Source organism: Periophthalmus magnuspinnatus, chromosome 24 (genome assembly GCF_009829125.3).
Source record: "Periophthalmus magnuspinnatus isolate fPerMag1 chromosome 24, fPerMag1.2.pri, whole genome shotgun sequence".
NCBI classification, from domain to species: domain Eukaryota; kingdom Metazoa; phylum Chordata; class Actinopteri; order Gobiiformes; family Gobiidae; genus Periophthalmus; species Periophthalmus magnuspinnatus.
In genome coordinates this window covers 4,908,060-4,931,338 of record NC_047149.1, presented here as the reverse complement: position 1 = coordinate 4,931,338, position 23,279 = coordinate 4,908,060, and the positions used below count along the sequence as shown (strand labels likewise).

General features: G+C 37.9%; 1 protein-coding gene across 1 annotated transcript; it reads right to left on the bottom strand.

Moving 5' to 3' along the window:
* Window positions 1-10,033: 10,033 nt before the first annotated feature.
* LOC117393026 (prolyl endopeptidase-like) lies at window positions 10,034-22,079 on the bottom strand. Its single transcript, XM_033991197.2, is given in 15 exon segments — window positions 10,034-10,471; window positions 11,516-11,672; window positions 11,990-12,121; window positions 13,427-13,658; window positions 13,749-13,852; window positions 14,618-14,711; window positions 14,713-14,816; window positions 15,854-16,045; window positions 16,812-16,917; window positions 17,250-17,371; window positions 18,193-18,402; window positions 18,915-19,045; window positions 19,376-19,509; window positions 21,586-21,660; window positions 21,931-22,079. Coding segments are annotated over 15 exon segments (2,226 nt in total). The 5' UTR covers window positions 22,069-22,079; the 3' UTR covers window positions 10,034-10,176.
* Window positions 22,080-23,279: the final 1,200 nt, after the last annotated feature.

The window sequence follows — 23,279 nt, the reverse complement described above, 5'->3', positions numbered from 1 at the left end:
GCAGTGAGACTAGAATTTACTACAAACTACTACAAACGTACTACAAACGCGTTATTCCCATATCCAATCAAAACTATAGGCTCTATAGGCAAATATTGGCATAGGAAGTAGGTTATATGGATCATGTTTCTATTTCCAATACAATATACAGTCTGTGGTAAAACCTGGATGATTTTTAAGGATAGGGCTTAAAAATACTCTTCCAGTTACTCTAGTACTTTTCCTGGACCACTACTTTTTACTTTACATTGGCGACTTTACCTGCCTCTGATAATACACAAAATAAGATAAAAAGAATAGACCCATGCTGTAAAGTCTGATGACGTCATGGTTTCAGATGGGGGTCAGGGGTCAGTGTGACTCTATGAGAGAATCACAGTTTTTGGATGAAATATCCAAATTTATGATCCACAAATGTTGAACCTTATCATTATCTGTTAGGGATTGGCTCCACAAACTCGTCATATTAAGTTTGCCCTTTAGTTGTTTCAGCTGCCAGTGATGTCTTTACAGGTGCATAATATTCACTGTCAAAGAATAATTCCAATTTAGTTCATTAAGTGACTTATGATCCTTCTGATATGGTACAGTGGTGGATGAAGTACTTGGTTTTGTTACTTAAGTAAAAGTGCAGATAGAGGTGAAAAAATACTCAAGTAAAAGTATCACATGAAAAAATCTACTTAAGTACATCTTCACTTCTACAACGTTTTGTCCAGTTGACAGATTTAACTGTGGTTTTTACTCTGAATCAGAACTGCACCACTGATCAATTACACAGATACTTCAGTAAAAGTATTTGAGTACCTGTTTAAAAATATACTTGTAAGAGTAAAACTAAAACTATTCCTACAAGTGTTGTTAATTTATTAAAACATTAAATGTAGTGTTATTTAAAAATGGTACATAGTTTGGTCAAGGGTAACAATACGAATCAATTTCTTAATTTTTTGTTCGCTCAAACCCAAAGCTTGAACTCAAAAACTTTAGTCAGAATGTTTCCACGAACATGGTAAAAGCAATCCCTCAAATCATATGAAAAGTACTTTTTACTTTTCATTCCAGTTTAAAAATGTAGTGTAGTAGAAAGTACAGATAATGATCTCAAATCTACTGAAGTAAAAGTAAAAAGTATCCACTGTAAAATGTACTTAAGTAAAGTACAGATTCCTAAAAGTTCTTCTTAAGTATTTTACTACTATTTATTTCCCATAGTAGTCAGTTGGTCAGGTGGATTATGTTTCTATAGCCAGTACAATGGATACTGGAGTTGCCCATATGTAGGCTATTACCATTTTATTTTTTAAATATTCCTGTTAGTACAGTATCTATAGGATGTTTGGCAAGCTTCTTTTTTTTGCCTTATATGGCAACAACCAAGTCTCCCAGCTAGTTTTATTGCCAAAAGAATCAAATGCTTTCACCACAGCCCAACATTACTAAGATGGATCTAGATCTATAGATCTAGCAGTAGCAGTGTGGAGACACCAGAGTACTAGAGGAATATATTTGCTCATATATAGCCCATAATGTGTCTTGGCTATTATAATTTTATTTTAAACAATCCCATTGCCATGTCCCAGTATTATCTACATTTAGCATGTGAAGATTTTGTCCTTCTCTGGCAATAGTGAAATCTTCCAGGCAGCTTTAATGACAAAAGAATCACATGTTTTCACCATAACAGGCCAATATTCTGCAACTCAAATTAACCAATTCATATACATTTTTTACATGGGAAAAGTGTAGAAATGGTCTAATCATGAAGGTTACTCAGAGATGGGTAGTGCTCACCTGCTTTTAGGCCTAATCATAAAAAGATAGTAGTATTGTACTTGTACTTGTTGCCATGTCCTAATACTTTCTTGTTTCAGCCTTATCTGCCAACATCAAAATCTTCCAGGCAACTTTATTGGGAAAACAGAACAGAAGAATCGAGTATCCAACTGTTTTTAATTTTATAGCAGGACAAAAATGTATACCATTGTTCCTAATACTTTTTATAGAGGTGGTCTGATCATAAAGGTTCACAAATCACAATATCGAGTTCTGGGGAGTACTCAGTTACAAATTAAAGTAACTTTTAATACAACTACTTCTCAGTAGTTTTTAGACACCATACTTAAGTAACAGCAATAGTACTCTTACTCTTAGTACTACTCTTGAGTAAAAGTTGTGGTTGCTCTTTCCACTGTGAGTAAGTCTAAAAGTAACAAAAGCTTTATGTTGACAGCATGCTATACTTTGTATCCCTACTTGTGTAATATTATTTGTATTATTAAGTATAAATACTTTACTACAGTTACTGGCATAGAGGAGGGGCCTATTTAAGTCTGTGGGAGATTCACCTTTACTATTGCAGAATGTCAACACATTTCAAAGCTTTTGTGAAAGAATAATTACACTTTGTTCATCAGTTCTGATACAGAAGATGCTGAACGTGCCAGTTTTTGTTTCATGTGGAAAGGCCCAGTAATTACAGAGATATTAGTAATAGTATTATCCTCTGTAAGAGGTGGGGTTAGGAAACAGTGCAAAGATGAAAATTATGACATAACATATGTTAGTAACTAAATACAAGGACTGAAAATACATATTTAGAAACATATTTTGCATAAGTATATTCTCATATAGTGTCTCTTTCATTTGGTGGAATCAGATAGTTTCATGAAATCAAAGGAGTACATATTACTTGACAACCTTTTCTTTCTGTAATCATTCATAAATACATGCATAACAACCTAAACTGTTTTATTCTTATGTTGTGTATTAACACTATTATATAAATCAACTCACTGCAAAAGTATTCTAAGTATTTAAAATGCAGTCCTTGGATTGGGCCAGGTAACAATAAAGTTTTTAACTTTTTAATGCAGTATTCTGTAACTAAATGTACTTCATTTTCGAGGTATTTTTCCCAACACTGTTATCTATAAGCTTGAGTTGTACAGTGCTCTTTGCATGTGCCAGTGTGTGCCAAAAGTGTGCCACACTTCAGGCGTACAGAGAACATGCTAGGCTACATTTTGTTAGCCGGCTGATTTATAGACCTAACGTAATCACGCAGCGTACCCTTTTGTCCCTTTTAACTTCTGCTCATTACTACGTCCAAAGCGTTTATTTGAAGACAAAGAAGTACGCCTGGTTTGACGCTCGCCTTTAACGCACGGCGCGGCATCTCCTCTTTTCCGCCGGCCTCTTTCATAATCCGAATCGCGCTATGTGATTGGTCCCTCGTATTTTAAACAGGTGTGTGCTCGCGGCTCATTGGTCACACGGGACGTCCCTTGGCCAATCAGAGCGCAGGGCCGTCGCCATAGTTACACCCTGGCCACTGCTGCGTCAAGGCTCGATAGAATTTAAAAAAGGGGTTTTACGCGCAGGAATACTGATTATAATTGCTGTAAAGTTGCTCTTAGCGGTTTATTATAACGACACAGGCCTACATAAAGTTACAATGTGCTTCTTTATTGTGTGTTGCAGGTTTAGTCCATAAAGAATGCTAAACCAGGCCAAACCAGGACAAGCTGTGGCCTAATCATTTGTCATTGGACCTGATTCGAGTCTCCAGGGCGAGAGGAACTATTTATAGACAGAGGACGACGCCCCCTGCTGGTCCTGATGACGGGTAGGCCTAAATGACGCACCACACAGTTTGAAGCCTTTAGAAAACAAAAGGAAAGAGGAGAGAGAGGCAAAATGTAGACACGAGACTGTATCAGATGAATGGACAAGTGGGATGAATGTTTTTTTGGGTTGGAGTTGCTTAAAAAAAGTGGGAATTCTCCAAAAATATTCTCAGTTAGGCCTGCTTTGATAATAGTGTGCTCTGATAGGCTATTAGCAGAAAGAGAAAAAAAATGAATGGTAGCACCATAATTAAGTTTTTTTTTTTTTTTTTTTAATAGATAAAAATACTATTATTAATATTAGGCTGATTAACTTTTTGTTGAAGGTTATAGCTTATTACTGCCTAATATCAGTGGTAATCAATTTAGTAAAAGTACAGATACAAGAGCAAAACAAATACTCAAGTAAAAGCATCACATGGAAAAATGCACTTAAATAAAAGTCTTAAAATACCTCTTTAAAAATGTACTGAAAGAGTACAAAGTAAAAGTATTTCATGGAGATTTTGCGATCTAATAAAAAAAAAAAAAAAAGTTCAATAGAAACAATTGAATGCTATTTTTTCCCATAGCTGTTTTTATTTGTGTATTTTTGTTTCTTCTGAACTCATTAAAATATTAGTTAGTTCAAAGGCATCACGAAAGCTAACCAGCAACGTCCTAACTAATATTCATAATATGGTTGTTTTAAGTCCAAAAAGCACTTTTAAAACACAAGATTCAGCGAATGTTTTAATAACTTAGCAGTTTATAAAGCTTCAGAAACAGATTTGAAACACAATTATAGTTCTTGTGGTCATTAATTACCACAGAGCTGATTATCCCCGAGGTTTCAAACTTTTATTACCTATTATTTTTTTTCAGAAAGTCTATGAGTAAAATGAATGATGAAATTTACCTCCAGGACCCAGGGGGGGGGGGGGTCACTTTTGATCTCCATAGCAACTATTCAAGCATTTAATTTATTTTTAGCTTATTTGCAAATCTGCAGATGACTCTTTGCCCTTAACTTTAGAGAGAGGCTATTTCTGTACAGCATATGATTCATAATATTTCAATACAATATTCTCATTACATTTTTTTTTTTTTTTTCACTTTGAAGCTTTGGGGAATCATATCGTTGGCCTGAAATAAATATCTTAATCATTTAAAAGCCTATACCCTGAAAACTTGCAGTAGTCACTAACCATATCAACTATTGTAATAGGCCTACACAGCATAACTCTTTAAGTTTTTCACTGCTTTTTTTAGCTTATACAATTACAATTGCTTATTAAATTGTCTTTTTTTCATACTGAACAAAACAAAAAAATAACAAAACATAAACAGTGTGGAGGAACATTATAGAAATCAACATAGAAACATTTAGAGAGTCAGGTTAAACTGTCTAAATGTCTAAACAAAAGTCTATTATTCCATAGCCTACAATCTCCACCAATAAGTTAATCACATTTTGCTCTTTTTCCTGTTGTCATATTAATTTAATCCTTCTATAATCCCCCCTCTCTCCCTCCTGCAGTGATGGTCGTGACTGATGATGCCCCCTCTCGGTGCTCGCCCAGCGGACACAGGACACACGGGGCGGCCCTGGGCTCTGGTTCTCTGGTCTCTGACACAGAACATGGATGGTGAATAATCCACGTGGGGCCCTCCTCGTGTGAGAGACCCCCACCCCCGGGACCACCCATGGGACCACCCGAGCTCTGGCCCCTCCCTCCTCCCTCTGCTGCTGCACGTGCTCACGCCGGGTGCACAGAGACACCTGGTGGATGAAGTTGGGATTGCGCGAGTTCTGTTTGGATGAAATTAATGCAGTTATACCTGATTATTTGTAAAGGTGGGTATTATTACAACATATTTAGACTAGCAACTTTGGTATACATTATAATTAAATACATTGCTTTCCCTATTTAAAGGTCTCATATTTTTTATTTTAAATCCCATAAAGATGACCTAGGCCGTCTTTATCCCCAGATGTTCAAATCAAATATGGCTCTTACTGATATCATTTGTGTTGCCAGTTTCAATGTTGAAGTCCAGTTGGTTTGAACACAAAGGACTCTCTCTGATCTGACTCGTCACTACCTAAGCCCCAGTGTTGTAGAAGGAATTGTAGTAGAACAAGAATTGAAGAGAAAAGGCATGACAAAGGAGTTCTAACGCAGGAGAAGTTTTTTTATATCAGTACAGGACCCAGCGCCCGGAGACATGAACCTCAAGACATGATCCTGTAAAGTATAGTCCAGTCTAGTACAGTCCCATCTGCCTATGCTTCTGTTGTAGGGAGTATTATACTTCTGATGACGCACTAAGTGGCAGACTGCATACACACAGCTCCTTTAAGTCCTTTCATAATTATTAGGGTCTATTCATTGTTCAAATAAATGTTAAAAGCTGACTCCCTGGCCATCCTTTCCATGATGACTGTTCAGGCTGTGTCCACCTCATCCTTACACAGAGGGCCTGTGTGTACTCCACCTAAAGCCCAAAGTAGCAGTTATACTTTATGTTCACATCAGTACACAAAGAACTCCATGGCACGGCACTGTTTAAAAAGTTTATTGTGATAGTGTCCTGTTCCCTTTAAAAACAGCACAAAAGTCAGAGGTAGACATCATTAATCACTCACACACTGCATTCAACCATTTTTTTTCCTTTTTTTCAAATGTAATTCTTTTATCAATACTGTTCTATCACCAGTATTTCATTAACACAGTATGATACTCCATATTAAAATGTGCAATATGCAACTTTGCTGATGGAGGGTCTAAAATACGCTTTTGTCCATGGAGATGTTATTACTTTGCTGGGAATGTTCCACAGTACGGCATAGGGCTGTCAAATATATAGAAAATCAGATACTAGTCGATACTAAAGCTAGTATCGAAACGAGATATGAGCAGGTATTGATACTAAAAAGTCACATTGACAGAAATGCACCTTTCCTGAACAGTTTTAGAATGATCTTGAGCTGTATCAGTGTGAAGAGTGTTTTTTATTATCATCGATGTATCAGAATCAGTATTGAGTATCGAGTCTATTCCTTAGTATTGAAATTGACTTGGAAATTTTGTTATCAATACTAGTATGACATTTATCTTCTCTAGCTCCATGGCCAAAGTTACAGGCAGATCTGTGGAGAGGCCATCCTACTCACAGTAAAAATGTTTCTCAAGTTTCTTTTGTGTTTTTTTTTTTTTTTTAGCCCCAAACACCCCTGTAATTGAATAAAGTTTAATCCCAAACTGTGGGACATTTTAAACAAAGCAAAAAATCTCCATGGAAACAAGCAGGTGACAGACCCTTGGCAGAAAAGTTAAATAGTGCAGTTTTAATGTGGGTCTGATAAATAAATACTACAGAAACAATGTTATGGCTGTACTGTATTAGTGACTTGGCTAACCTCAAGTAGTAGCATGTAACGGTCTGTGCTAGCTTAGCAGTAACACATGGATGACATTTTAATTTCAAAATAGCATTTGTGTTTATACAAGTGCATGTTAATACATTTGATTGTGTTTTTTTTTTTTTTTTTTTGTTTCAATTAAAAGTAAAAACAAATCTGTACATATAGAGTAAATTATCTTAAAAGTATCATGTTATAATGTTGTTTCCTCCTCAAAAACAGACCTGGAGTTGTGTTTTGTTTCATTCACACATCTTTGAGGAACACTTTATAATTAGTCTGTCTTCAATCTCCAAAGCTCATCATTTAGTAGGAGTTTTCAAGTTAGCATGTACCTTTACCTTTTACGTAAAAACACAGAGGAGCACTTCCTGTATTACCACATGACATCACAAGGTGGAACAGAGCTTTTCCAGTTTGAGAAAAGACCTCAGCCTAAATATGCAGGGTTTTTGTGTTAAACATGTGTAAATGAAAAAAAAAAACACAACTCCAGGTCTGTTTGTGATGAGGAAACAACACGGGCCCTTTAAGCAACATTTTTGTGAGATAATTTGAGATCATAATTAATTTGAATAATTACTGATAGTTATTGAAACCATATTTAACTGAACTAAAAAAAAAAATAAAAATCATAATGTATTGACTGCACCTGTAGACTGCTGTAAATGAATTATTAAGTGCTGTCGGTGTCAACAAGGCTAAAAACAGATTAATGAAATGAATTCTTACACATCAGTACAAAAGATCCTTTTGTTTTGAACTGTATTAAATATGACTTCTTGAACTCTGCATACACTGAAATACACATGGCAGCCATGTTATTAGGTACAGCGGTTTGTCAAGGGAGCATCAGAGAGCAGGGTTTACTCTCACTACACATTTTAAAGTCTTGTAAAAGATATTGCTTCTAGCTACTAGTATACTGAAGGTGAATTACACACCTTGAAGATATGAAGTAAGTCTGTCTCATTACTTAGATTGCATTCACTGTTCTTTTAACATGTCATTATTTCAGATGGAGAGCCAATAAAAACCTAAACAGCCAAACTGAAAAGCCACATCCAATAATGTTGATCAGTTTTGAAAGTGAAACTGACAAAGTTCAAGATAAATCAGCTTTGTTTCTGTTTTTGTTTCACGTGGACAGGCCCAGTAGTTAGAGATATTAACCATAAACCAGGTCAGCAAATGTGCAATCTATAGTAACTTTAATTTAAAACTATGGTCGGATTACAGTGTTGTGATGACAGATGATTATTGTCATTTGAAGAACTTTATGACATTAAATTAATAAAGCACATGTGTAGAGCCAGTCCTTAAAGGTCCATATTAGACGATTTTATGATCTGTTATAATGTTTCCTCGTCACAAACAGACCTGGAGTCATTCACACATATTTAACACACAAACCCTGCAGATTTACAGTGTTCTTCTCTCAAACAGAAAACACTGTTTGAGTAAACCTATTATTACTCCACCTTGTGATGTCATGTGGTGATACAGGAAGTACTCCATGCACGTTCACTAGAATAATTCCAGGTATGAAATTATCCAGACTCTTCTGAACAAAAGATAAAGGTGTTAACTTGAAAATTACCACTTCATGACATCACAAGGTGGAACAGAGCATATTGAGCTGTGGAGATGTAACAGACTAATAATAAAGTGTTACTCAAACATGTGTGAATGAAACAAAACACAACTCCAGGTCTGTTCTTTGAGGACAAACATGACTAAGAGTTCACAAGAGTCAATTTTATGTAATATAGGACCTTTAACATAAAAAAATGGTCAAACATGTACATTTTCTCTCTGAAAGGGTTGTACAATACATCACAACTAAAATGAAATTTGAGCTAGTGAAATTATGAAATTACAATGGCTGTGATTATTAAAGATACAGTTTTCTATGTAAAGAACAAAATATCGTGTCTTTTTATAGAGAAAATCTAGTTTCACTGTAGTTTAGATCCTACAAACCTGTTCTGAAATGCATGGGATTTCAGCTTTCTCTCAAATGTTAATGCTCCTGGAATTGGTTTCGACTGAACATCAGAATCCTACTTTTCAAACATTTTTTTCTTCAAGAGAACTATACGGCCTTTGCCCTCCATCTGAAATTATGACATTACATTTAGGGATGCACCGATACCGATACTGGTATAGAGTGCTGGTGCAGATACTGAAAAATGAGCTGGATATTGAGTATCGTTTCAATAATATCAAAACAAGCAGATATCCTGGTTAAGTCTTTAATCAGATGTAATAAGCCCAGAATGTCTCCTATTTTTTGAATTTTTACTCATAAAAAGCTGTTCAGTACTTATGTGGAGGACACATAACAGCTCGAGCTCTTGTGTAATAAATTAACTGTGTTTTAAAGAAATAAGTGTGTTAAGATCTGGTATCGGCAGTATTCATATCTGTATCAGAATTGAAAAAGCTGTGTATCCCTAATCACAACATGCTGTGAACATAACCCACCCATAGGTTTTAGGCAGTACCGTTGCCATAGTAATTAACAAAATATCCCATCTTTTGAATGACTTACATTCTTCAAAATGTTACCTCTACAAGGAAACCCATTAACTGGCTTATTTCCTCGGCTTAATTAGCTATTGATGCTTCACAGCTGATGTCATCAACATTCCCTGGGGGTGTTATGCTAACTGTAGACACTGCTCTGTCTGCAGCTGTTAGATTTTTATCTGAGTTTTGTTTTAACACAATCTGACCATAAAGAACTGACTTAGCTAGAACTACAAGAGGTTACCTGATTTGTACCATTAAACAATTCCCTCTGAAATAACATTACAGTCAAAGGCTAGTTAGCATTAGCCAACAGTTTTTCAGTTAGTCGCTCTCACCTTTAAGTTGAAAATCAAACTCCTAAACAGGACCATGAACGCTCAGGTTCAGAGTCTCCTGAAAATGCTTGGTTTAAATCCATTTAGTGTTCTTAAAACTTTTTTGACAGTGTTTGTTGATGCGTACATTGTGCAACCATGGGAACTGCTGAACATTGCACCATAGAGACACATGCAGAACACCCCCAGCATGATGTCACTTACTGATAAGCTAAATACTGTTGTACATAATAAACTGGCCATTGTGTGTGCATGTGTCCAGCCGTGCATGTTATTTGACCCAGGAGAGGTGGAGGCAGCGGGCGATGAAGGCGTACGTGTCGGCCACCTCCTGGATGACCTTGCTGGTGGGCTTGCCTGCTCCGTGGCCTGACTTGGTGTCCACCAGGATGAAGAGGGGCTTGGTTTGCTGGGGGCTGCGGCCCACCACGTGCTGCAGCGTGGCCATGTACTTGAGCGAGTGGAGGGGCACCACGCGGTCGTCGTGGTCCCCGGTGAGGAGCAGCACGGCCGGGTACTGCACGCCGCTCCCCTCAGGCACGCAGATGTTATGTAGAGGAGAGTACCTGAGGAGGAGGCAGAGAGCAGGGAGGACAGAGGTAATGAAGCAGTTATATTTACTCAGGTGGATTTACTTTGAAATATTTGTTTGAAAATACCATATTTTGTGCAGTATTTAATGGTTACTTATTTACTTTAAATTGTAAGTCAGATGTCAAAAGCAGACAGTTACTCTTACTTTACTTTACTCTTACTTTTCTACTTTTAATTGAGTATATTAGATAGATAGATAAAAATGGAGTAAAATTATTTTGAAGTAATGTTACTCAATATTTTTTTTTTCATTATACTATTTTGATTTGTGTTTGTGCATTGTTAGAGAATCCTATATAAATTAGCATGTTAACAAGAGAAATAGAGTATTTATGCAATAAAAACATAAGGAAGTTGTAATCACACCTTTTTTTGCTGATGTTTACTTGAGTAGCCAGCTGTTAGTCTTCAATGAATATGATGGTCTTTGTCAATACTAGACCTGTCACAATAATGACTATATCGACTTATGATTCAATATATGACAGCTGGAAGTATATAGTTTTGGGGTCAGTATTTATTGTGTGTATTTTTTCTTTGCACTACTGGGAAATATTTGGTAATTTTTTGGCTACACATTTAAGCCATAAAAGGTTGAATAACGTCTATGACTCATTACAGATGCAAACTAACGATTAAAGTGTTTCATTATGCTGTTTATTTATTGCTGCTCATGATTTTTTAACAATATTGTAGATTTAGAATAATTTCTGTAGTTTAAATCTGCTCTTAGGTTTTTCTGTCAGTGGCATAAATTAGTTCCAATATTATCGTTTATTGTCTATATTTACTTCAGCAACATATCTAACTTAAAAATTTGTTATTGTGGCAGGCCTCGTCAATACCATCGATCTCTACAGACTTTTGGCAGAATATTTGCCAGTACAGCAGCACTGTCCACTGGATACATGATGAACTTCCACCCTACTTCCCCAGTCCTATAACACAAACTATGAGTCGTAACCGTGCTAACCCATGTGTGTGCGTAATATTATGAGAGAGATATGAGCACGTACTTAATGAGACACTCAAACTGCTCCTTGTCCTCGGAGCAGCCGTAGTCCGTGGTCCAGGCGTGTCCGATGGTGAACTTATGGAACTTTAACATGTCCATGACCCCCACCTGAGCCACAGCACAGCCAAACAGCTCCGGGCGCTGGTTCACACAGGCCGCTACGCACACACAAGCAGAGAAGCAGAGAATCATCAAAAAGGATTCATTATTAGGGAGTAGAATTCAATATTCACTTGTCTACCAATCAGTTAGCAAATGGCAAGGCGTATGTCTAAAGCCTGATAACCCTGTGGTCTAGACCTCATGGGACTGTTAAAATGAAATCCTTAAAAGATGTTTTGTGAACTGAATATTGCTTTTAAAATAACAGACAGAAAACAGTCACTCAGATGTCTTGTTTTAAGTTAAACAATGACTCTTGAGCCTTGCCCTCACTGTCCCCTTGGCCCTAGCCGCAGTAGCAGTCTGCACACACCCACGAGCAGGCCTCCGTTAGACCCTCCGTTGATGGTGAGTTTGGAGGCGGAGGTGTAGCCCTCTTTAATCAGGTACTCGGCCGCACACTGGAAGTCTGTGAAGCAGTTCTGTTTGTTGGCCAACATGCCCGCTGCAAAGGAAAAGAAAAAGGACAAATGTTTTTGTTAGAAGATAAATTAATAAGATAACCTTTATTCGAAATATTGTTAGTGTTTTGAATACTTCAGGATTTAGTTTGGGCTGCACTGGAATTAGAATTTTGGTTGTGAGAATTTATAGAGTAGGCTAGGGATGCAGCGATACAGATACTGGCATCAAATATCAGTGCCAATGCTGAAAGCTGGATTGGGTCCATGATATCAGTTCAGTTGATATCTTGGTTGGGCCTTTAATTGGATGTAATAAGACTATTTAAGGGCTGATTTTAGCCTAGGACGTCCCATAATGTTTAAACTTTTATTCATATAAAGCTGTTCAGTAGTGATCTGGGAGATAAATAAAAGTTACACAACATAACTGGCTCTTTCGTAATAAGTTAACAGTGTTTTAAAGAAAGTTACATTTTCCTAAAAGTATCGTCATCTGTGTTGGACCGGTGCATCGCTGGAGCAGATCTAATTTGCTTATTATACACCAGTGATCACATTGGTCCAGCCCTCGACTACATATCTGGATTCAAATATGGCCCTCAGGAAAAAAAAAAAAAAAGGCCCACCCATTTTGTGTGTTTACGTTAAGTTTTATAGTTGAAAATAGGAGTAACTAACTATAAATGGTAAATATAAATGGTAAAACTATAAATGGCATAGATTTTTTTCTAATCTAGGAAATAATTCAGAACAAAATCTATTCTCTCATCTCAGATTTAAACGGACCAAAGTTAAACCATGTTGGTTTTGACATGTATGACTGTATGCACTCATGGCCATCGGAAATCATAGAGACAGGATACAATTTCAGACTAAACACATTTTTTAAGTATTGTAAAAAGCGTTGGCAGGTCATGAAACCAGATGTAAAATATATCAAATATTATAAAGGAAAAAACACATACAGAGAAGAACTGCAATATTGTTTCCATTTGTTTCAAGCCAACAGGTCCTGCATTTACAAGACTCATCACAGTCTAAATCAAAATTGCACTTTGAGTTGGAAGGACTGCTTGTTTAGCCCTGTAGTTTAGACCTCTACAAACATGTTCTGAAATGCATCGGATGAGTTTAGCAGTTCATATCTTCTCTAAAATGTTAATGCTCCTGAATGATGCTTAAAATGTGAACTTTGAAAAGAATTCAAATGAAACATATTACAAACTGAAACGTAATTGCAATGCTAGTCAAAAATTCAGCCCCATTTGTAGATAATAATCATAAGACACGTCTATATTCACATGTTGAATAGTTAGCACCAAATTCTGCCTCAACAGCCTCCTCACCTTTGTGCCAGGTCTCCCCATACTCGCCGCCTCCCCTGATGTTGGCCACAGCGAGCACTCCCCCCAGGTGTCTGACAAAGATGAGGCGGGACACGCTGTAGCTGGGGGTGATGGAGATGTTGAAGCCCCCGTAGCCGTAGAGAAAGCCCGGGTGAGAGCCGTCCAGAGCGATGCCCTTCTTATGCACGATGAACATGGGGATCTGAGTGCCGTCTTTGGATGGGTAGAACACCTGGGTGATGACAATAACTGCTTTTATAATAGTCATAAATAATGCAATGTAATAAATGGTGCAAATAAAGTGTGTGGGAGAGGGTCTTGCCTGTGTGGTCTGGTAGTCTGCTGGGTTGAAGCCTTTGACAGTGACTTCTCTGAACACATGAGGCTGCAGAGGCTCCTTGGTCAGGTCACAGTGGTAAATAATGGCTGGAAAAAACAGGAAGACAGTCATTTTATTTCTGATTTAGAGAGAGATAACCTTCTAAAACTTGCCACAATTCCAGATATACAGATTTGGATTTTCAAATTTGCATCTTAGCACTGGTCAATGCGTTGTACATCAACCTGATGGTGATAAGCTACTTCTTTAACCGGGGCTGCTTTGTGTGTGTGTGGCTGGAGCAGGGCGCAGAGCTAGGGCTCAGAGTGATCACTCTGAGGAAGAAAACCTCGGGGGGAAAGTGTATTTTTTGCTTCCAATGATCACATTAAATCAAAAAGACAGTATCGGAATTATCGCGTGACGTCATAATTGCTATTATCAGACGATAATTATCAGTGATCAATATTAACGTGCATCCCTAATTTTCACCATTATTTTTTTTTATTTATTCCAATGTGTCCTTATATCTTTGTTATCCCTCAGTCCAGTAGGTTCATAGTGGTCCATGGGTGTATACTAGTCTATGTGTCTTATGCTTGTTCTGAGACATCTCAAGATCATTCTAAAGATATTCAGGAAAGGTTCATTTCTGTGAATGTGACTTTTTTAGTATTGATACTTGCTCAAATGAGTATCTAGTTGTGATACTAGTTTTATTATCGATTAGTATCCGATTTTCTATACTTACTACTTGGATACCTTAATATGTACTGCTCAGAGCAAAAGAGTTGGGGACAGCGCCCAGAGATCACCCGGGTGCCTTGTTTGTAAAGGGCTCAATGATGTAAACGTAAACAGCGAAAGTTTACCCGGAGAGAGGAACGAGGTGAAGTAGTAGAAGATCTCTGTGTCCCTCTTGCGTCCAGTGAAGCCCACGATGGAGCCCACATCCAGTGGGAAAGTCCCGGAGCTCCTCCCCGGAGCTCAGCTGGTACATCTTCAGCACGTTCTTCACATCATGGAGGAAGCACACGAACAGGAGGCTGGAGTATGTGCATGTCGCAAACACTGCACACCACACAGGAACACACAACAGTCAACTTTGTTATCCAAACACTTAAATATTGCACTCTTTTGTTTAAGTGAATTATATTTATTTTGTGCTAAGTCACTCCTCCTTCAGAGAGCTTCAGAGTGCTATCACATTACAATCAGTGTACATGCCATTAATGAAACTACTGCACATCACATCAGGTTTGTAAAGTTGCCATGTATAGTTTTGTTTCATGTTTTTGTATATTTATGGAGCATTGTCATGTGGGAGCATGGGTGACATAGGCTTGTGGGCAGAGCCTTGCACAGAATTTTACAGCTCACTGTAAGGAGGGTTTGAATAGGGCCAATAGGGTTTGAGTTAATCCAATCCATCAATCCAATTCCCAGCTCTCACACACCCTCTGGCACATCACTAGTATTGACATCACATGCATGAATTATCAGGCCCAGCTTTAGAACAGCATCTCTAGACAGCAAAGTGGAGTACGATGGACTGGACCGTCAAAGCTTCATCAATCGTAGCAACACTTCTGGCTCTCTCCGGGTTTATGATCAATAAAATGCTTTATAATGAGATGTAAAAATATGACTTTGTAACAACATCAGACCACTGCACACAGTCTACAAGATGCTCAACTGGGGAAAAACAATCTTTATCTAATTTGCAAGCTACTATAAACACAACTGAATCTGTGTTGCCAGAGCCTTAACCTGCAGAAAGAGACACATACAAGTGTGTCTCATTCTCAGTTTATGGATAGGCCTCATGTGAAAGAACCTCCAGAATTCACTCACTGAGCTGCAGAGGCTGCACTAGCACTGAGCCATGATTATCTGCAGGTGCTGGGGTTTAGGTAGTGACCATTTACATCAGAGAGTCCTTTTAGGTTTCTGCTTTCTGATTGGATAATTGTCTTGAGAACCAAAGCACCAATTATAACATAAGTAACTTCCATCATTTCCAGTGTTTTTGTAATTAACAATAAATCTGCATTGCAATTGTCATGAGTAAAATCTATAACTGAACATGTTCAAATCAATGTTCTCACCTATAACGTCCTTGTCGTGTTGTGGGATGAGCTCCTTCCAGCTGCTTGGCTCTGGACAGGAGAAGTCGATGTTGATGAGGCGATATCGCGGAGCCTCCAGGTTGGTCTTAAATGTAAACACTGTGCCTTCATTTGTCACATACTCGTACTCTGCGTCAAAGTTATCGATCAGCTTCACCCACGGCAAAAGGCCTGCAGAACATAGCAAGGGACAGTCAGAAAGGATAAACTAATTATTATTATTTTTGTTTTTAAATCACCAAATACAGGCTATACAGATGTCACAATTATAAATTTTAGTGTTACGATTATTGTCAGAAGAAACATCACGAGTTAATGAATAGCCACGTTTACACAAAACACGATCCTTTATTTTCTTCATTCTAATCCATTATCACACCTCTCATATGTGGCCAGCATTATGAAATCTAACTTTCTTAATGCAAAAGTAAAGTTATAGTGATAAATGGCCACATAAAATGCACTATATGGTTAGGTTTACGTTCTGGAGATTGAATTGAAATTACTTAATTTTGTTTCCAAAATGGTCCAGATTATTATATTTTATGATATTGTGACACTGCATAACCACAATTAATCCAATACTGCTGACATCTCTAGTAGGCTACTAAATAAATAAAAGATTCAAAATTAAAGTACATGGAAATTCTAAGTCAATCAGGATCATGTTGTTGTGATGCATCATAAAGGGGCAGGTGGAAATCAGAGCTGCAAAGTGGCCCTAGGGGAAACTGTTGTTGTGTCCTTAAGCAGAGGAGCTGATAGTGGTGGTTTAACTACACTGTCAATCTACACTGAGTGTAGAGTGAATTAATTAAGTGCTTTGGGTGATTTGAAAGGCTCCTATATAGAAATCCAATGAACATTTGTTCCAGGCCTTTAAGAAAGAAATGCTAAGCAAATGTTATTCAAACTTAATAAAAGCAGCAGCTCTGACCTGTGATTCCCTGAGGCTGCGTCTGGAGATCACAGTACCACAGTCTGTTGACTGGATCACAGCCCTCTCTGATGGACAGCAGCACGTAACGCCCATCGTCTGAAACCTGCACAGAAGAGGGAAGAGACAACACCATTTTACTTGCAAATATTTACATATCCAAAATGTTTGACTTGAAATTATTTAATGAAAGTAAAACTTAAAGGGACAGATTATGTCAAAATCCAGTTGTATGAGCTTTTAACCCTGTTATACAATGATCCCTCACCATTACTTTACTCAGAGTTGGATATTGATTGATTTATGCCTGTTTGAGTCATTCTGTAATGTTGTCCTGCGTTCCCCTACCCCCTATCTCCGCCCTCTTCTCAATGCACTCACTGGGACCTGCTTAGCCTATTTTTTAACATACACACTAACAGTAAAGAAGAGCAGTACCTCGGCTCCGCTCATCCACTTAGGCTGCTCGGGGAACTCTGCACACAGCACATCCTCGGCCTGAGCGCTCCCCAGCACGTGATAGTACAGCTTCTGATGCAGGTTTGTCGACGTCTCTGTGCCTGAGGAGAGAAAATACACTTCTATTACAAGAATCTCGAAAAGTATGAACAGAATTTTCAATACACTATATGAAAAATAAACAAGAATGTTTTTTGGAATACTTTTTTGTTTTATTGCAAAATAATGGACTATTTTTTACACTAGTGATTTTTTACCCTAGTGCAGCGGTCTCTCTCTTTGTTTAGATCAATATGCGGTCACTGCACCGGTTCATTAGTTTAAAATGATTTTCTATGCTTCTGTGTTCAAAATACACAAGGTGAATGTTAGTGTTAACTGTACAGCCACATAACAGCCACATAATAACTAGAGGTTTTACAGACAATTCACTCAATTCAAAATGGCTTCACTGATGAATAGAAGTCACATGCTTTTTCCTTTTCTTTATTACTAAAAACTGACACCAATGAGATTTTAGTCATGTCAGAATGTTGGTACTTAATCAAAAACATACCTGGAGTTGTGTTTTGCTTCATTCACACATGTTGGGAAACTATTATTAGTCTGGCTACATCTCCAAAGCCCAAAATGCTCTGTTCCACCTTGTGAGATTGTCAAGTCTACAGTAATTACCACATGACATCACAAGGTAAAATAGAATGTTTTCAGTTTGAAGGAAGAACTCAGCCTAAATATACAGGGTTTATGTGTTAAACATGTGTGAATGAAACAAAACACAACTCCAGGTCTGATTATGATGAAGAAACACTATAACATAAATCAGATGATAGTGTACTATGGTCATTTATATTTTTTATGTAGATAATAATTAATTTTCCTCATATCACATAATAAAAACTAGACTAATGAGAGTGCTGACCGTCACTTTTGCCCTCCTGCTCGGGGTAGGAGTTGTAGAAGAGACCCTTCCCGTCGTGGGTCCAGGACATGCAGCTGAACTTGACCCTGAGCAGCCGGTCCTCCAGAGGCACGGCCCCTTCCACCCGGAGGAAGCGGATCTCCACCCAGTCAGAGCCGCTGGCACTGGTGCCGTAGGCCAGGTACTCCCCGTCCTCCGAGAACGCGTAGCCTGCAGCAACGTGGAAACAACATGAGAATTAAACAGCCTGCTTGTTCCTTTATTTTTAATAGAAAAGTTATGGCCAGGATACACTTGGAATCATCCATTTTTATCCAACATTTGTTTCAACATAGTAGCTGATATAGTTTAAAGGGCCTGTACATGATTTAAGTCTCTTCTGGTTAAGATAAAGCACCTTTAAATCAAGCAGTGCATTCATGACAGGGACACCAGTTTTCTTCTGTGAACTTTTAATGTTTTAATGTGTATTCTGGATCCCAGTTAAACAACATCAAAGTGACACTAAAGCATATTCCTGACTCATGGTTCAACATCAAGTACAGGTCCTTTAATATGCTCTTTATAGAATTTCTTCACAATTTCATGCATCGTTCATTCACTGCACAAACTTAGTGGCTGGTTCTGTACCCAAAGCAGCCCTGGGTCACCTTGTGAGCAGCAGCACCCATGTTCATACAGACTAATATAATAAGTGCATTATATCAGACTGGGTTGTGTACCTCGTAGTGCCACTGTTCCATCGTCAGAGAAGGTGTTTGGGTCTAGGAACACTGTGGGCTCCGCCTCTAGACTCTCCTGGACGTACATGACACTCTGGTTCTGCAGCCCAGTGTTGTAGAAGTGGAAGTACCTGCCAATCAAAATACATGAGAAAACATGAGATATTTCACATATCAATGTTCTACCCAAATCTACTGACAATAATGTTTGTTTCTGGGGCTTTCATGTGAACCACTTCTCTCCACTGTGGTACCGTGACATATTCATTTTCACACTGTATGTGTAATAGTCATTACAGAGGATGCAGAGAAGAGGGTCAGATGGAGCAGAGCATCCCAGCTGTACTTTTGGGTCAGTAATTGATGAAATTTGACACAATGCAGACAGCATACTTAATACTCTATAGAGCAAAAAGGTTTAAAGTTAAATAGAGTTAAATCAGTGACAGGTTTCTGCTCACCTGCTCCCTCTCTTGAACGGGCAGCTGTACTTGGGGTAATCGTACAGCTCTGTCATTCGCTCTTTGAACAGCTCTCGGACCTCACACTGCTCCAAGAAGGGCAACGTCAGCTGGTTCTGTGCTGTGACAAAGGCCTGGGACAGAGACAGCAAACAGACAGGATTTTAAAATAGAAATTAATCATGTCCAATGCAGATACATGTCCTCCCACTCGTCTTTTTTTAATGTGCATGTCATGTACATATAGCAAATACCATATTACAGTTTCAGATTAATATAAAAAAACAACAACTCCTTCAAACTATTAAATTATTTGGGATGAATAATTGCCACAAGAAGATCATAAAAATTATCGTAATCATATGTTTATAGTTTTATTCTCTGAACTACAGCCACATGCCAACTGACCTATATCATCAGCTCAATTAGTTCAAAATGTCAAAAAAGCAAAAAAAGTTAATTAATAATACACTTTATTCTTAAATATTCTATATTTAGAAGCTTTAAAAAGGTCCCATTATGCATTTAAGCCATTTTGTGTTTTGTTTCATTCACACGTTTGAGTAACACACACATATTATGTGTGTGCATGTTATATATAGCACTTCCTGTTTTACCGCATGACATCACAAGGTGGTGAGTGTTTTCTGTTGGAGAGAAGACCTCAGCCTAAATATGCAGGGTTTGTGTTAAATATTTGTGAATGAAACAAAACACAACTCCAGGTCTGTTTGTGATAGGAAACAACATTATAACATAGATCAGATGATAGTGTAACATGGTCATTTATGTTTTTTATGTAGATAATACATTTTCCTCATATCACATAATAAAAACTAGACTAATGAGAGTGCTGACCATCATAGATCCGAAAAATAACATAATATGAGCCTAATGGCCCTATCCGAATGGCTTAAATGCACCTAGGAAGCTCATTTCCTTATCATGACCTCAAACATGAGCCATCGTCATGAGCCATGACAAGGACCATCCCAGTTGATCAGTGAAGTTAGGAAGGAGTAAGGAAAGGAGACATTATGTTTCCTTTCATAGCTCCTTTAGCATAGGAAACGCGTGAGGCTCCTAACCAGCAATAAGGAGCTATGAGGCATCCCACAAGTCAGTGCACAGATCAAACTGAAAGTTTCCCAATACTAACAACTTATACATTACACCAGATTATTAATTAAAATCTTCTGCATAAAAAACTCAACTTCACAACATACTAAGCATAATTGCAATAGAGCCACATCAGCCCCTTTGATATTATAATCTTTTGATGTGTTTACTGCACCTTTGTGCATATTTCTTTAGGTGTAACAAAAACTAAAAACCACATTGCTAATTTGCATAAATAGATAGCAGCTGCTCTGTTTTACGAGAGCAGCTGCTGCAGTCAGACTAAAGGACTTAGCTGAATATATTTGCTCTTTCTGTGATAGGGGATGTGCTGCTGATGGCGAATCTGTTCTGTGTGTGTTTTTTATATATTCATTTAAGATCATACATGAGCAGGTTTAGCGCAAGGACATTTCACTCATATACGGTGATGGGGTTATTTATGTGCTGGTCTGATGAAAAATTGACTGTAAAGATTGGAAAGTTTAAATAATTCTTGTAAAACTCAGTGCAGTAGTGGAGCATGATGTGCTTGTTGCAGTCTGTTTTTACTGAACAGCTGTCATTCTTGCTGCTGGTTATTCGGATCTACCAAAAGTAGCTATAGCTCCTTCTCCTCACTGCTCCTTACTCCTCCTTGGTCCTTATTGTTGACCTTATGATGTAGCTTTCAAAGGTTCAAGGCAAAGGAGACGGAAGGATTTTTGCCCCATGTCAGATTGAGAGAATATTTATAATCGTTAGAAAACTTGACAAAAAAATAATCACTGATTTCTCAACTACTAGTCAAACAGGGCATTTTTTTTTTAAGTTGTCATGTTTCTTTTTATTGTTTTGTCTATGTGCAGTACTTTGGAAACGGTTTTGTTTGTAAAAAAAAAAACAACAACGTATAAAATAAAATGAATGTTATTTGCAGCCTTAACGTGTAACATGTTGGTTTAGGATGAATGCAAGCATTCAATTTGAATTCAATAGCTTTAGATTTAGAAATTACCACAGAATATTATGTACAGCTTTCAATTTCTATAAATCAACACTTTTCCCATTCAAATTTTCTTGTTGTATTCATATAATTATCTGTGACTTACCTGTGTTTTCTCACTGTCAGGATCCTCCAGCCAACTGTAGGGATCTGGTACTTTTTGTCCATGATAGTTGTCAACCTAAAACACAAATACTAATGAAAATACTTCCTCTAAAACGTCAACTATACTCGATATTTCACTCCTCTAATTTCACACTAAACCATATTTTGACAGCAGCAGTTGACAATCTTGAATATGCAAATGTAAACAAAGGCGTCTGACAGTGCTAAGCTAACTAGCACGCTAACAAAGCCGCCGTCCTAATGAATGAACAGCCGTAGAAAGCATGATGAAGCAGCAGCCGGCACGTTAGCATGCTAGGCTAACCCGCTAGCTCGTTCCACTCACCACTGCCTCGTCGCGGAAAGCCTGGGGGTACTGGAAGGACATTTTGGAGGAGAGCTTTCGGGAGGTGCGCAGGGACAGGTAGGGTCTCAGACAGTGGAAAAACGGCGCAGTGATGAGTCTGTGGAACCTGTGAAACATCAACACCAGACGCAGGAGGAAAGGGAGCGGATGTGAGGGCTGTCCGCGAGCGCACCCAAGACACTACAGCTGCTGCCCGACAGTGTGACAAGCCTCATACTCCCCCTAGTGGTCAGGGTGAGATATAACAGCTACATATATATTATACAGCAAATCATATGGATGTGTAACAACAATAACATTCTAACAGTGACCACCCGCCTCTGCTTCTGGAAATAAATATCCCATTCATTTTTATTTTAAACCACTAAGTTATCAAAACATGTAGCTGAATCTTGAGTTTTAATGTGCTTTTTGCACTTAAAACAACCATGTTATTGATAGCACGTAGCTGCTTAGCCTCTGTGAGGTCTTTCAACTTAATAAATCAACATTATAAAAACATGTAAAACATTAAACAGTGAAATAAAACTAATTGTTAATTGTCAATGTATTACTGAGTGCCAAGCCAGTCTGAATAAATAGGTTTTGAGGCTGGATTTAAAGTCTGTGATAGTGCACATTTCGAGGGGCAGTTTGTTTGGCCTGTTTGTCAGTTTGGCTGGCCACAGATCAGATCAGACCCAGTGTTTGAATCTGACTCTGGGGCAGACATAGGCAAAGTACAGCCAGGGGCCACACACGGCCCTTTGGACTTATTAATCCGGCCCACCGAAGGTGACGTATTTATATTAAAATAGGTAAGGGTAAACCTTGTTCAAAATTCTTCTGTTCTGTTGTTATTTAAGTGAAATTTAACAAATAAATTATTAATTTGCATTTGGAAAACAACTTGTACAATGAGCTTTGCTACATGTTACAGGCCAAATCTCTCTCTCTCTCTCTCTCTCTCTCTCTCTCTCTCTCTCTCTCTCTCTCTCTCTCTCTCTCTCTCTCTCTCTCTCTCTCTCTCTCTCTCTCTCTATTATATATATATATATATATATATATATATATATATATATATATATATAATCTCGCGTAAACAGACTGGATTATTCTTTTTTGTCTGAGTTGGAATTATGAAATTATTAACAGGTAATCTTAAGCAATAACTTATGTGAGAGTGTTTAATTCACAATCAAGGATCAACTGTGCGATAAACCAGCACTTTTATTTAATTTCAGTCATGTTGTGTCCAGACATGTTGCTGTCTACATTTTTTTTTTCCAACTCTTGCAATGCATTATGGTCTATAATGACTGCTAGGGACCAACGTTGGACACTACTTT